The sequence below is a fragment of the Misgurnus anguillicaudatus genome, chromosome 3 (assembly GCF_027580225.2).
Source record: "Misgurnus anguillicaudatus chromosome 3, ASM2758022v2, whole genome shotgun sequence".
Taxonomy (NCBI): Eukaryota; Metazoa; Chordata; class Actinopteri; order Cypriniformes; family Cobitidae; genus Misgurnus; species Misgurnus anguillicaudatus.
The window spans coordinates 18,720,685-18,736,651 of NC_073339.2; the positions used below are offsets into that span (position 1 = coordinate 18,720,685).

Genomic DNA, 15,967 nt, shown 5'->3' on the forward strand with positions numbered 1-15,967 from the left:
TTAATGGTTAATGTTTCCTGTCGGGTTAGCTAAAGTTAGTTTAATTTTATAGAAAATACATTTTAGAACAAAAAGTATAGACATAAGAAAACACAGTATAGAAATAAGGAAAACAATACAAATGCATGTAAGTTTATATTCTGTACATGCATTTGCAACTGTAATAGGGTTGTATGATTTTTCAGTTGTGAAAGGAAACACATGAATATTTCAGTGCATATTTATCAATAAACAAAAATCCAGTACTTATGCATCTTAAATATTGTGTTTAATTATGTGTAGGATTTGCACGACTGCTTAATGCCTAGAGCTGCAATGCAAAAAGTTACATGTCCGAAACCCTATCTGAATAAGAAGAACAAAAGTATAGTGTGCAGGAGGATCCTGAATTGAAAATATCTCATTCCTCAATATGTGGGGTTTGCTGAAGACTGTGGTGATTTTTATCTTGTGCCAGTATCAAACTGAGATACAATTTTTTTGGCTACTGGATTGTGAGTGCAGGTTGAGGGCAGAGAACAGACTGTGTCTTGATGTTTCTTAGTTCTCAAAGCTACCTTCTGTTCTGCCTTAAGCTTTGCAGTACTTCAGTCTAGACTTTAAACTCTGCGTATATAGACTCAATGCATATCAACCTATTTAAAGACAAACTGACTGCTGTTATATGATACCCTCTTTTGCACAGGTAAACAAAAGATCATTAAGTTTTCATTTATTTTACCTTGAACTACACTGCAAAAATTACTTTCTTTCTTGTTTTTAGTTAAAATATCTAAAAGTTCGTAAATCAAGATGCATTTTCTTGATGAGCAAAATGATCTAAGCAAATATTCTAGTTTTTAGACAAAAAAATCACATTTAAGTAAATTTGTGTATAAAACAAGCCAAAAAAATCTGGCAATGGAGTAAGCAAATTTTTCTAGTTTTTTTCTTGAATTAAGTATTTAAGAAAAAATTTCAAGATTTTTTTGCTTCTTTTATGTACAAATTCACTTAAATTTTATATATTTTGTCATTTTGCTCATCAGGACAATGCATCATGCATTTAGATATTTGTACTTAAAAAAAGACAAAAATATTAAGTAAGAAAGTCACCAGTTTTTTCTATGTAAATTTCAAGATTTTTTTCATGTAAGTTAATTATCCTTTTGATTAGAAGGATTTTTTTGCGATTAAAAACTTTTCCATTTATTTTTTTACTCTGCTTTCATGTAGTGAAACGAGCGCAGATAACATTGGAAAGTGGCTGAAGAAAACATCCAATCCATTTACCATATCTGGCAGTAAAAATTGAGAGTCTAAATTAGTGCTGGGCATATATTAATCACGATTAATCGCATACAAAATAAAAGTGATTTTTTTGCATAATAAACAGTATAAGGGTTGCTGTGTGTAATTATTATGTATATATAAATGCACACACACATTCATGTATGTATTTAAGAAACATTTACATGTGTATATATATTTATTTCTATTTTCATATATTCTATATTATATATTAACAATAAAAATGATATATAAATAAATGTTCTGAAATGTATGTGTGTGTGTGTGTGTGTGTGTGTGTGTGTGTGTGTGTGTGTGTGTGTGTGTGTGTGTGTGTGTGTTAGGGTTGCCGCGGTGACGTAATTTTCCCACCGGTTAATCAGCGCGTCACAAACACGGTGATACCGGTGTCACCGTGTGGGAGGGGCTAATAAATGCGCATGCAGACGTGCACATTTTACTTTCACTTTTGAATTACGCAACTGTTTAAATGCAGTGCTTGCGTACGCTACGTTAAATTGCGTATGAATTTGCGTGCAATGCGAGTCCAACAGCTGATTTAATTAAGTGCTTGAGTCAATGTGCGCAGGTAATTCTCAAAGAACCAGCCAGTCCCAAGCATAGCAACCGGCTACTTCTCCATAAAGCGCTGCTTGAATGATGGGTTTATTATTTTTCTTGATGATAAACACAACAACAAAACGATCTCGCTTATATTAAACATCATATATGTATATTATAAAAAAAACGAGTAAGCACGCGGCTTCTGCCTTCGTCTGGTTAGTCAGCTTGCCTCGCAAACTCTGACAGGAATAAATGAAATCTGACACCTGCTGCTTTGTGACGTGAAGCGCGTTCAGCTCCGCTTAATTCAGGCACCAGACACATTCAGTTTGCTCTCTCTATCGAAACTAAATGATTAAATTACACGAAAATATCAAAACGACGGTGAAAGACGGTGTCGCGGTGGGCAAGTGATCTAACCGGTGAGAGGCTGAAGCACCGGTTATCACCGTTTCACCGACTATCGCGGCAAGCCTAGTGTGTGTGTGTGTGTGTGTGCGTGTGTGTGTGTGCGTGTGTGTGCGTGCGTGTGTGTTTAAATATACATAATAATTACACACAGTACACACACATATATTTTGTATGCGATTAATCGCGATTAATCTTTGCCCAGCACTAAATCCTTTAAACTAAAAAATGCTTTAAACATATACAATTTTTTGTTCTTCGAAGATGACATCCACATTCAGTTGGATTGAATGAGTTAAACTGATCCTTACCTGTGTCTCTGGAATGATGGGTCCGTTCTCAGGTGAGGACCTGAAGAAGGTAGAGAGGGGAGTGGCCACGATAAGAGGGCTGGGCCGGACGAAGCCACTTAGGTCACAGCTAGGAATGTCATTCTCTTCTTTCTTCATTACCAGGGTGTCCATAACATAGAAGACGTTCCATGGGATCCATACCGTGCGGAATTGCGTCAGAAATGGAGCCCGCTCAAAGCTCAGTGTCAGTGATGCTCCGCCATTGGCCAGAATGTCAAACCTACACAATTAAAACAGAGATTAGCTTACAAAAGTAACATAAAATATAAGAAGGACAATTAAGGGGAGGAATTTATTCAACAACTGCGTAACTGCACTGTGCGTGGTTAATGAATGCAACAAAGGCTTTTGCGTTGAAATATGTCTGCTTTGTGAATTTGTCTCTTTGTTGTTAACATAACCTGCTTCGATAAATGCATTCTATGTAAGCACCCACACATAAAAAAAAAAACACATTACATGTTCTCCTCATTAGATAAAAGCAATATGCAGGTAATGTACTGCAGAGGTGATAGAGTGAGTAACTGAAATGAATTAGACATGAGAGCTGATGGCTAAAAGAGCTGATGGTTGGTTTAATTGTCTCTTCCTTTAACCTCACTGATCCCAGAGCAGGCCTCCTCTGCGCCAGCTATTTCTAAATAGTACCCTATCCTTCCCGACACAAGGCCCTGCCACGGTGAAAAATGCATGATAATGTGGTTGAGCCTTTTTATCATTGCATTTGTGTAAAAGCCAAAAATCTCCCTTGGCTCTCCCTCTGTCACTCTCTCACTCCTTCTACCCATGGGAGACTTATTAGATAGGAAATGAGTCAGGGACTGGGGGTACTGTCCTATATTCAAATATTTTGCAACGCTGCAGGGGGGAGCGGCGAGATAAGGCAGAAAATATCCACGCCGAGGCGTAAAGAAATAGAGCTCGCTCTCATTTATGAAAGAGCAAACACACACACATAGAGCATCTAGCGGCCCTGAAAGAAAGCCTGGTGGTGATTGGATCCAAACAGCTGCGTGGCCCGTACTTTGATTCCCCCTCTGAGTAAGTGGATAGGGAAGAGGTGTAGGCATGATTATCCGCTGCCCTTTTTCGGCCCGGCACGCTGTGGTGTGGGTTCAAGGGCTGCAACAGCTGGTTGAGTGGGCTAATCTCAGACTCACTCCTCCTGTATTCTGGGTCTCCTCCCTCCAGTCCAACCTCTTCTCTCAACACACTTTCTATTAAACATATCTCTCTGGCAGCCTCTTTCACCAACACCTCGTTCTCACTTTATCTGTGATACACTGTCACGGTCAAGCCTTTCTCCTTTGTGCTTTCACGGCCACTCACACTCGCTTTTCACTAGGAGCTAAAGTGTGTGTTTTCTCCTATTTTTAAGACAACTGAACTTTTTTTTAAGTATATAAAGCAGCGTTTCTCAATTTATGTCCTTGTGTCCCCCTCTCACAATGTTTTAAATGCCTCCCTATATAAAATGCCTGATCAATGCTTGTTTGACATAAGTGGCGTCACGCAGGCCAATCAGCGTGTGACACAACAGTACTGTGATCGAGAGTTAAATCAGGGTTCCCACACCTTAGTTAATTTCAAATTCAAGGACCTTTCAAGGACTTTCCAGGTCCAATATCCTGAAATTCAAGGACTAAATGTGGGGACACATTTCAAGTGAGAGCAAGGTTAAATCGTTTTATGTTTTAAGATACATTGTTACAGTTCCCTTTTGAGGGAACTCGCGCTGCGTCACTGCGGTGACACTTTGGGGATGCCTCCAGGGGTAAGTGCGTCTGAATGTGTATTTCAAAATCAACCAATGGTGAGGATTAACGACAAAGACAGGGTGACGCGGGAGCCAGGAAGTGTATCGCTATCTGAAATATTGCCAGAGACGGCATTACAGGGACATACGCAGAAAGTATGGCAGGGAGACGCAGCGTCGCGTTCCCTTCTCAGGGAACAACAGTTACATACGTAACCAGAGACGTTTTCATGTGTCAAACACAATTATGCAAAAAAGCATTTTGGTATGAATCAATATTCGCATACAGAAGATATAAGCATTTAAAGCGAACATTTTAGCATGTGTGCTTGAAAAGTCTAGAATTTTTATGAAATTATCCTACACTACACAAGGAATAATATGGATTTTTTTTCTAGAAAACTTCTTGCATTAAATAGATTCCAGCACTTTCAATAACCTGTATCTATGTACGTATATTTACAAAAACTTCCCAGAGCCTTGAATTTTTTCCTGCAGATTCACAAACTTTCAAGGATTTCAAGGACCCGTGGGAACCCTGTAGAAGACTCTGCATGTGATGTCACACGCTGATCGTACTGTGTGGCGCCGCATTAAGTCAAGCAAACCTTTTTTGGGAGAGGGCAATGTGTTGAATCAGGTTTTTTATATAGGGAGACATCAAAACAACTCGCAAAGAGATTTCAAAGCATCTCTCTGCTTTGTTTGTTGGAGCAGCCTGAATAACAATGCTTTCTTAGCCAATGGTGTGAGTTTAGGGAGGGAAAATTGGTTTCTCTGACCAATAGCTCAAACAAAACTAAATCACCATTTACTCCAAGCAACCATTTACTCACCATAATGTCGTTCCAAACCGAAAATGTGTATTTATTTTTAGAAAAACCAGACTGTTTTTTCCATATAATGACAGCGTTTTAAAGCTTAACAGCACTCAGCGCCATTCACAGAGTGAGAAATGTATAAAGGTATGGTAGCGGTTCAGACAACTTGTTCGAGTCTTCTAAAGCCATACAGTGGCTTTTGTAAGGAACAGACTGAAATTCAAGCCATTTTCCTGAAAATCATCCGAAAATTGCTGTAACTCTCAGGGCAAATATGGAATGTATTGGGAGTTTGTCACCAAATTCTTTGTGTTCCATGGAAAAAAGTAAAATGATTTTTTGTAAAAAAATAATTTTTTATTATAAAATAATATAAATTTTAAGTTATTCAACCATTTCTCTTAAGACAAGTGCAAGACTTTTCTTGTGCCTTTATCTTTAATTCAATTGAACTCAAAATTGAATTCAATTAAATTGAGTCCCATTCAAATCAAAACCTAATTTCAATTCCTGTCATCTCAGCATGCTTGATGAGCATGATTGCTTCCCTTCAGCCATTCACCGCTGACACATGACAGTCCATGGTGGTAGGTCCTAACAGCCTTCTCCAACAAAGATGTCAGGTTTGAAGAGCTATGCTGCTTACAGTCCCGAGGCCTTCGTGATTGCGGTGCTGTGGCTGTTTAATAATACTGGGATTGGTTTAACAGTATGGGAGAGTGCGGGCCATTGGCTGAGTGATTCCCCTTTTGTAAATTCAATGCATTTTAAACAGGCTGTTTGCTAAAGCACTGCTTCCCCGAGCAATGGCTGACATTTTCATGAGACGATCTTGGTAGATAAGATTGAGCAATAGTGAACACACACACAAATTGTTGTAGGGTGGTAAGAGGTTGTGTATTCTACCAAAGCATTTACACATAATGTACAAACTGTTCTATGCATAAGTAGTCTAAACAGATGGTTTTATGGACTGCTATGCTGCATTATGACATTCAAGGACAGAAGCTGTATGGAAGTGTGTATAGAGTGTGTGTGTGTGTGTTTTAAACCTACATGCCGTCCTGGCGTGTAATGGTATATCCATGGTCCGGGTAGTGCATAAAGGACACGTTGACTCCGATCAGGGGTGTACCATCTGCGGTAAGCACCTGCCCTCTGATTATAGACACCAGGCTGTAAAACAAACACTGTTGTTAGAAAACACACACACACACACACACACACACACACACACACACACACACACACAAATATACACACGCTCACACACTATATTAATGTGATTTACAGCATGACTGAACATGGACTCACCAAGCTTTCACTGCAATGTTAAAATGTCTAATCCACTGTAAATAACTAGCAAGCACACAGTCTTTCTCTCTCTTTTACACACAACCCATGCTTATTTATGTGCCTCATTTGCCCCTTTCTCTACAGGCAGTCATAATTCAGTCCCCTAAAGGCTGCATCGGGATTCTCATGTCCTCAAATCTCAGTGCAGCTTTCTCTTTGATCTTACAAATGTCTCTTTTGGGGTTACAGTACTGCAAGTCTGCAATTAAGTGACTATTATTGAAAATGTCTATATGAACATTTTACATCAAATCCAGATTATTTTACTTATACATTCTACTTTAGTTAAGTTTTAATGCATTTTAACAATTGCACAATTCTATTTTTATTTCTCCTCAGCAATTTTGAGAAAAACAAGTGTTAAAAAGTCGGAAAAGATAATGAGGATTTTTGGAACAATTCAAGCAGTAGGGGAGAACCGTGGTGAAACGCGGGACGAAAGTAACAAAGGGATTTTCTTAGAGCCCTGACTACATCTGCATTTCAAGCTATGACAGCATGTTTAACACGCAATCATTGACGAAGCTGCCAAATATTGTGTTATTTCCTGATCGTTTTCGCGGGTAGGTCCGGAAAGCTTTTTCGAGCATGAAAAGTAAATTACTGAGGTGGTCATTTTTTCTAATTACAAGTTTCTTGTTTCATGTGTTACAGTATCAAACAAAATCTACAGGTTATTTAGGCAGCGTGCACACCAAAGCATTTACGCCGGTGGCCAGCATATGTTTTCAATTGTTTCCAATGGAATCACCGCACTTTTCCTAACCGCCAGCACTCAGCGTTTTTCCGGCTCAGCGCCGAAAGTTGAAAAATTTTCAACTTTGGGTGCAACGCACAGCTTGTCAGTTTCACTTCTCACTCTACCGTCCAATCACAGTAAAGGAGGGGCGGGACAAATATCACAACAAACAACCGGCGCATCGTTCAACGACTGATAAACAAATCAGAAGTATTATAGCAACCAAAGCACAAGTGCCTATAGGCGTCCGCCTGGCGTTTTCAGTGCCACAGTATAAAAAACTGTATTTACCTAGGCATAGATAAACAATAAGAGCTTTGTACATGGTAATGACGTATCGTGAGCGTCAAATGCATTTGTTTCCTCATTTTTATGTAAGCCCAGTGCACATAAAAGACTGCTGGAAAACAGGCCAATCTCAATATAACATCAACTGTGATGTCACAGTCGAGATGTGTGCCCCCAACATTAAATTAAACATTAAATGAATTAAAAAGTTGTTAAAATGTTTACTAATTTGAGCTACTGGCATGAGCCGCAGAGCAGAGCAATCAGAGCAGAGCTCAATATTATTATTCATGACTCTTCCGAACAGGGCAAAAATAGACAATTTTATTCAAAGGACAAATCCTAGGGTTGTAAATGGACATGTAAAACGTTTCTGGATATTTTTTGCACTTAATAAAGTTAAGAACAATTTAACATTTTATTTCAATGCATTCTTTGGCACCTTTAAACACTTTGGTGTGCACACCCCCTTAGTGCTGTAACTGATCCTGAAGTTTGCCTTCTCAGAGTTTTTTTTTTTAAATAAAAGTAAATCGAGTTTAAATGTCAGGAGTTCCTGTTGGGTCAAAAGTAAAACTTGTTACTTGAGAGCCATCGTGAGCAGCCTTTTGCGTTTTTACCCTTTAGACGGGAACGGGACGGTAGAGCGTTTTTAAGATTTCCACTCCGGAGGGTGGTTTCACTTTTTTGCGTTTTTAAGCCCCAAAAACGGTGTCGCTGTGTAAACGAAAGGCACATCCGATAAAATATTTTTACGTTCTGACCCTCGAGCGTTCTCGTGTAGACAGGCCCTAAAACTAAAATTAAAATAAAAATGTAATTTAATTATTTCTTGCAAAGATACAGTCAAAATATGTTTGCAGTTACATATTAACCAGGTTGTAGTCAGGTATATTTTATAAAAACAGGAGTAATTCCAAGCGAGGTCTTTTTTTATTCCTGTCTCTATAGAAATAAGAACTTGTGTTGTATAGCTCCAGGTGACTGCCTACGGACAATATCAAGCGTTCCTTCATGTTGAATGAGTGACTGCCACCACAGCAGCAAGCAGGCTCCTGATTGGTGAACGCAGCGTGAAATTCCGCCAAAGTTCACATTTTTCAACTTGGGCGTCAGCCGCAATTTCGCATCAAACGTAAAATGCACAAAAAGCACCATTCGCGCGCACCGCGCCAGGCGCTCAATTCGTGCCATTCGCGCAAACTAGACACGCGAATGAGGCGGAATCGCGTCTTCCGCGCCAAACTCCACATTCGCGGCGTGAGACCTCCAGACGCGCAGCAACGCATCTTCACATTGACTTAACAATAAAATAACTCGTGCTTCACGCCTCTACCGCGGCTGGTGTAAAGGTAGCATAACACAACAAAATACTTTTGTCCCAGCCAACGGGGTCAAAGTAACAATGTGCAACTTATGTTCAAAGTAAAATTATACTGAAGTCGTTCTACATTTGTACAAAATTCCACCTGGTATTGATCGACCACCCTTGTGAGATATTGACCACAGCAAAAATATATCTCTGTCTAAAACATTATCTTAGAAAATGATGTTTTTCTGAAAAATTTTACTTGCCCCTGCCCCTGCTCTCCCCTACCATGTTTTTGCGAATTCGTTTACAACCCCTTCCCAGCTGAAACTAAAGGAAACTCAATTCACCAAACTTAACTTGCAGAGAGCAGACAGCACAAAATGAGTATAAGGATCTTTTCAACTAGGACGTGCTCTTGCATTCCAAACAGCTGGATGGAGTGCAACAGAGTGGAACATAATATAAGAAAGAGTCTTAACCGAACTTGCTGAACTACTCGCTTGAAACCCAAATGATGTAAAACAGCAACGGCCAAATACATCTGTCCTTCACATGTACACAGACCAACAAATTAAAAAACGGCAGTGGGAATACAAGAACCCGTCCTGCATTAAATATGCTCAATTAATCAGCATATCATGTAAGTCTTCAAATCCCTTGACAGCCCTAAGAAAATAGTACAACAAAAAGAATCAGAGTCTGGATTGTTTGCTTCAGATCTGCTCCAGCTGTTAATCATTGGCAGAAAAGGCAGAGTCACTTCACGGCAGTGCTGAGGACACCTCGCCGCACTTATTGGCTGATTTTCCAGGTCATTACTGCTTTTCTGAGGGCCTAATCAGCAGTAAATCACAGTGTCCGGCCTCCCTCGCTTCGAGCCAGGATGGAGGAAGTGTGGAAATGACCCAAGGGTCACATGCACAGGTAAACATTTCATAAATATGCTGCTGCTCCTCCTGATGTGACTATAACTCAGGAATCCCATTTGCTTTGTATGAGCTAATAAAACAATAGTGTCCACTGTCAACCACCACTGTGTTCTAAAAGCATACTGTAATTCACCCTCGTTAGGGCTGTATATCTCTCTCTTTGCTCCTATCATCACACAACTACCAGCTCTGCATGTTTCCCACTCACTGTCATTGCACCACGACGACAAAACTCCAGAGTTACACGATAATGGTCATTGAATTTTAGATTGTCTGGTGGGTGGAAGGTTGAACTCATCTCATTAGCACAACCTTGTTTTCAAGAACATGCACAGCTTCTCTCTTTCTCTCCCAGCTGGTTACTGAGAATACATTTTATAATGTTGCCATTACAAGGATTAGAGCTGGATCCAGGTGGACGTCTACCAAAGGTGCTCAGGGTTATTCCGTTTATTGCTAAGAGGTCACACAGATGCGCTCTCCTCAGATGCTTCTCTGGACTGAAGACCCTTGCAAAGCTCCAGTTGTTTTCCATCCAAGCCTCACTGGTAAAACATCTTGCATTTTGCCAACAAATACCATGCAGAAGGTTAATCTGCTTAAAAGGCGCCTTAGTGCTGGGGGAGATTTGACAAAATGAAAACAAGAGATTTTCATGTATGCAGGCAGGGGTTGGTGGAGTCAGGTGTTAAGGTGAACAAACCAACTAAGATGACATACATGAAACATCTACAGATAAACAGCGAGTCTACTTAGATGTTTCTTCAGCTATGGTCACTTTTGGACCAGTGGATTTCAAGAAAATAGGCTTCTTTGTTTATCTACTCTAAACAAAAACACGCAATTAAAGGCTTTGGAAAAGGGAGTCGGGCCAAGTACCAAAACACACTTGTAGCCAATCAGCAGTAAGGGGCGTGTCTACTAACCAACATCATTGCCTAGGTTACGTATGTGTGGGGCAGGTCTATCAAAAGAAGGTCCAGATTCTATTAGGGTAGGGGTGTGTTTGTTCAGGTGATTTTTAAATATCAATATTGGCTTTCAGAGATCATGCACCCTGCCTTTAAAATTTTTGTAAGGGTTTTGTCGTGTTCTGTTGTGTTTTGTGTTTCTGAGTCGCCTGATTCGCCGGGTTCACCTGAGTCGTCTGGTTCACCTGATTCACCTGAGTCGTCTGGTTCACCTGATTCACCTGAGTCGTCTGGTTCACCTGATTCGTCTGGTTCACCTGATTAACCTGATTCGTCTGGTTCACCTGATTCACCTGATTCGCCTGCCCCTTGACCCCGGACTATCCTGGCCACACGACCCAGGACCTCCTCTGTCCTCTGGACTGCCCCGCCTCGGCCAAGAGGTTATTTTGACACCCTGTTCCGTTCCGGCTTTTATTTTGAAATATCATCATTCACTTCCCACTTTCTGTTTATATAATATAAAGCCACTTCCTTTTGTTTAGATCACTGCTGATTATTACTTTGTATGTTTAGCCTGTTACTTAGCCTTACATTGCCTGTTTGCCTGAATCCTGTTTTGTGTTTGCCTGTTTTTTGACCTGTGCCTGTTCATTTGAATATTGTTTGTTTTGCTGCCTGCCCTGACCTATTGCCTGTTATTGGATTATGTTTTGGATTGCCCCTTTTGGATGTGTTTGCTTGCTTTTTTGGGAATTACTTTAATAACCCTCTTTTGCACATGGATTCAACTCACTTTTGCTTTCTTCAAGCAACCCACGTTATATTTTTTCACACTTTTTACAAAATGTGAAAATCTACAGCTTGATGTAAATGATATATTTTTTTATGTGATATTTAGTATGATTTGTCTTTGTTTTCTTCACGTCAAGCAGGCAGTTTTTATGGGTAAAACTGTTGGTCATAATGGACATAATTCCGCTAAGGGACAATCAAAATAATACATTTTACACAATAAATACCTTTATAATTAACTATTATTTTATTAGATTTTTAAAAATGTATAATTGTTAAAATAATAATTGTGATGAATTTTCATATTTTGTCTAGGTTTAGATAAGGGTAAAACAACAAAATCTATAAATATAATATTCTTTTTATTTTAAATAAGAAAGAATAAATGAAGGCATGGGAAAAGTTTCCAATATAGTTTAATGTGAATTTTGGGATATTTTTAACCCAGTGTTGGGTCGAAAAGGGACAATGATGTAACCTATGCTGGGTTATTTCAACCCAAAATGCTTGTTGGATCAAATATAAACATTTTTTTGGGGTTATTTTAACCCAACTGCTAGGTTTGTCCCTTTTTGACCAATCGCTTGGTTGAAAATAACCCAGCATCTTTTTAAGTGTTTAATAAAAAGTTAAATTCTGATAGCTTTAAAAAAAGAAACCCTGCGGCATTAAAGTAGCAAAAATCGAAAAACACCCAAATGACGGATACTTAATACCAGATAACTGGAGAGCTGGCACTTTTGCACCGTTAGTGTGTTGTTTACAGCATTTATACTGTGAATCAATATGTAGTTACCCTCAGGAACAGAACAGCAACTGTTTTTAGTGGGACTTTTAGTTGAAACTTTTTGGACCTGAGAAGGCCAAGTCTGGTGATATATCGGTTTTCACATTAACAGCTTTTCTTTAGACGGCCAAAAGAAATATTTTTTCTGCGTCTTTCATTGTTATTACTTTAACACCTTTAAAAACAAAGGTAGCCCAAGACAAAGACTCACAAACCCAAGTTAACTCTTAAAAATGAATATAAAAACCAGAGAATGTAATGTTTATCTGAACGTTCTTATAATTTAAAGAGAAATTATTCACTTTTAGCAAAAGCTGGGAGGATAAGGAAGTCTGTTGCACATGGTTTGTGTTACTGCACATTCAATGACTGCCAAACAAATTCTTCAGCCGAAATGACCAATATTCAGCACAGATGTGGCCTGTGTGGGTTTGTGCATTTATTTTTAAATCACATTAGCCTACACCTTCCCTTATCTGATTATATGTCTTTATCTTGCCACAAAGGTACTTAAAAGGTTTAATGTCCTTGCATATGGGGCACTGGCGCTAGATCCATTCAACCCTTTGTTGTAGCTAATCGTGTTATCTATCATGACCGAATCACAATTGCCAAACGATTTTTGAGAGTAATCAAGCTAACGTCAATGTGATTTCCATTTTAACTGAACATGTGCGTTGAGTTATGCATTGGAGACTGGGGAAGAGATAAACAAACTAATCGTTATTGCATTATTATCGCGTATCATTATTTAAATAGAAATGTGACTTCAAGCATATGCGCTGTCGCCGAAGATCAGTGGCCTGGCGTGTGTTTTGATTCCAGATACGGGGCTTGCTTTCCACAGATATTAGCTTACATAGTCTCAGAATAGTGGTCAGCCACAACAAGAAGGAAATTAAATTAGAAGCACTAAAAAGGAAGTTTGTGAAGAGGGACTTGGATAGCGGTAGATGTTTAATTGACAAAGCAAGATAAATAAGAAAGGCAGAGTCATAAATGCAGCTGACCATGACAACTGAGAAATTATTATATCCATTCAAGCAAACAAATAGAGAGAAGACGCCTCGGACAAACCTACGCTCTGGATGTGACAACTTAATTAATAGGGTTGCTTATTCAAGTGGGCTATTAACAGATCCAGCATCTCTTTCCAATAACTGTAATGGTGCTCTCGCATACACAATGCAAATTGAGGAGCATAATTTGTAAATTATACTTTAATGCAACTTCAAAAATCTTTCTCGCTTTAACCGGGGTCACGGTTCTTTTTGAGGTTTTGTCAGCACATCTGTTTCTATGGCAACTGTATAAAGTCTCAAAGAGGGTTGTTAGGAGCAATTGTAGAGAGTCATTTTTTTTAATAGTGCTCATTGCATATGGTCACTGGCCAAACGGAAACTGGATGATTTTAACAAGCTGATAATATCTCATGTGCCTGCATCTGACTTCAGGTCAGCCAATCAATTCTCCATAGTAAAATCACATTTTCCAGTAACAATAGCAAAACATCTCCAAAACAATATGCATGTATCTTGCATAATGGTAAAATTAAATAAGGTGCAAATAATTTACCCTATAGGCATTTTTTTCTCGTTGTAAGCAAAATTAAATTTCACATTTGATTTTAAATGTTTAAAATGCCAGGGATTTGTAATTTAAAATGTATGTATTCCCTAAAAACAAGTCTTAAACTCTTACATAATTCTTTTACTATAAAACACAGACAGCAGTCAATCAAAAAAGACATACAGGTACAGTACAATTCACGAAATCCACTTCACAGGATGAACAAGTGTTGCTTAGGATTTTTCACCCTTATTTTCCAGCTCAAAAACAAGCTACACTCCTCCCTGTTTTCTTTCAGGTCTAAATTGCTAATCGCAGTGGCCGCTGAGAGCAGTCTTACCTCCGGTTGAAGGGGTTGTCTCCGTTAATGACGTGCGTGCTCTCTGGACCGATGAGGAAGCTGATTCGCTGATAGAATGACTGGGCGGCTTGCTGTGGGTTGACTGGTTGGTTCTGGCTGATAATGTCGATGGGATCAGGAGAGCCACGGCAGAAGGGCTGAGTCTGACACGAGCTCTGCAGGCAACAGTCAGGATCCATGCAGTCCACCAGACCATCTGCACGCAAGCCACATACACACAGTAGACTTTTAAAAATGCATATAAAATATATATGAGGTGTTATGTGTTTAAATAGTCTTATAATATATCCTGTGTCCTGTCTTACAGATCATGCTGCACCACATACGGTATGAAAATAGTATATAGAAGGCATGGGCGGTATACCGGTATTTGCCGTGTGATGTTAGAGATATGCCAGCTATATACTAGAAAGGACTTAAAGGGCATAACATCATTTTGTTTCAGCTTGGTTCATGGTTTATCAATTGCTCCGAGTTTTATTTGTTAACTAAGGGGCTGTCCACACGGAGACGCGTATCACTGTATACGTATAAATTTGTCATCGTATTGGCTTTTCATCCACACGGATCCGGCGTTTTGGGAGACTGAATCCGCTATTTTTTTAAACCGGGTCCTAAAGTGGATAAATCTGAAACCGACACCCTTGCGGTTTCGTCTGTACAGCCAATCCGTATATTTTGTGAAGCGAAAACGTCATCACATCACGTGTCGGAAGCGTCACACGTAACAGCAACAACAATAACGGCGGACTACGTGATTGTGTTCGTGCTACAGAAGCTACTAAAGCCTACTAGCTTTATTACAGCAAAATCTATTGCTTCTGTGCAATTGTGGTAACCAACAAGCGATAATGGACAACACCATACGTTGGTTGTGCGCATGCTCAAAGTCTTCTTCTCCGTGTAGAGTCTATATCTGTGGCAGAATTACAGCGCCCCATACTGGTCCGGCATATATACTACACCGCTTTCAGTCGGTTTCAGTGGTTTCGTGTTTACGGATTATTTTTTTAGAGCAAGGAAAAAAAATGATCGGATAGGGAATGCACCGGCTTCGTGTGGACATAGCCTAAATTGTTACATAACGTGACTTATCATTTAGTTGTTATAATTTGGCTTGCATCCATCAGGTACAAATAAAAAATTCTATAATTATACTATTCTATTTTTTTAAATAAAATATATAATTGTATTTAATGCAATTTTTCCTTTAACTCTTTCCCCGCCACTGACAAGTTAACTCTTCAATTCAGAGAAACGCTTCCCTGCCAATGACAAGTTTTTCAGGCAATCTGTATTTTCGCTATTATCCACCAGGTGGCGCTCTCACTTAACTTATAAAACCCGGAAGTATTCCCTTTTGCTGCATTTAGGGTTAGAGGCGTGAAGTGCGAGTGATTTCAATGTTAAGTCAATGTGAAGGTCTCGCGAATGGCGCGAATTGAGCGTCTGTGGCGTGGTACGCGCGAATGGTGCTTTTTGTGCATTTTGCGTTTGATGTGAATTGACGTGCATTTTGCGTTTGACGCGAGTTGAAAATTTAAACTTTGGTGGAATTTCACATCACGTTAACCAATCAGGAGCCTGCTTGCTGCTGTGGCGGCAGCCCCACTCGGAGTCACTCATTCAACCTGAAGTAATGCTTGATATTGTCCGTAAGCAGTCACCCGGAGCTATACGACACAAGTTTCTATAGAGACAGGACTAAAAAGGACCTCGCTTGGAAGAGTGTCAGTGAGGACATCGGGC

The 15,967-nt window shown here is 39.4% G+C and overlaps 1 protein-coding gene across 16 annotated transcripts in view; it reads right to left on the bottom strand.

Moving 5' to 3' along the window:
- Window positions 1–15,967, bottom strand: part of tenm3 (teneurin transmembrane protein 3) — a 693,684-nt gene that overhangs the window by 49,023 nt on the left and 628,694 nt on the right. For all 16 annotated transcript variants that reach the window (XM_055205043.2, XM_055205039.2, XM_073862719.1 and 13 more), the window contains 3 exons: window positions 14,198–14,414; window positions 6,228–6,347; window positions 2,553–2,814 (listed from right to left, as the gene is read on the bottom strand). In XM_055205043.2, coding sequence (XP_055061018.1) covers window positions 2,553–2,814; window positions 6,228–6,347; window positions 14,198–14,414 — 599 coding nt within the window. The remainder of the gene's footprint in view (window positions 1–2,552; window positions 2,815–6,227; window positions 6,348–14,197; window positions 14,415–15,967) is intronic.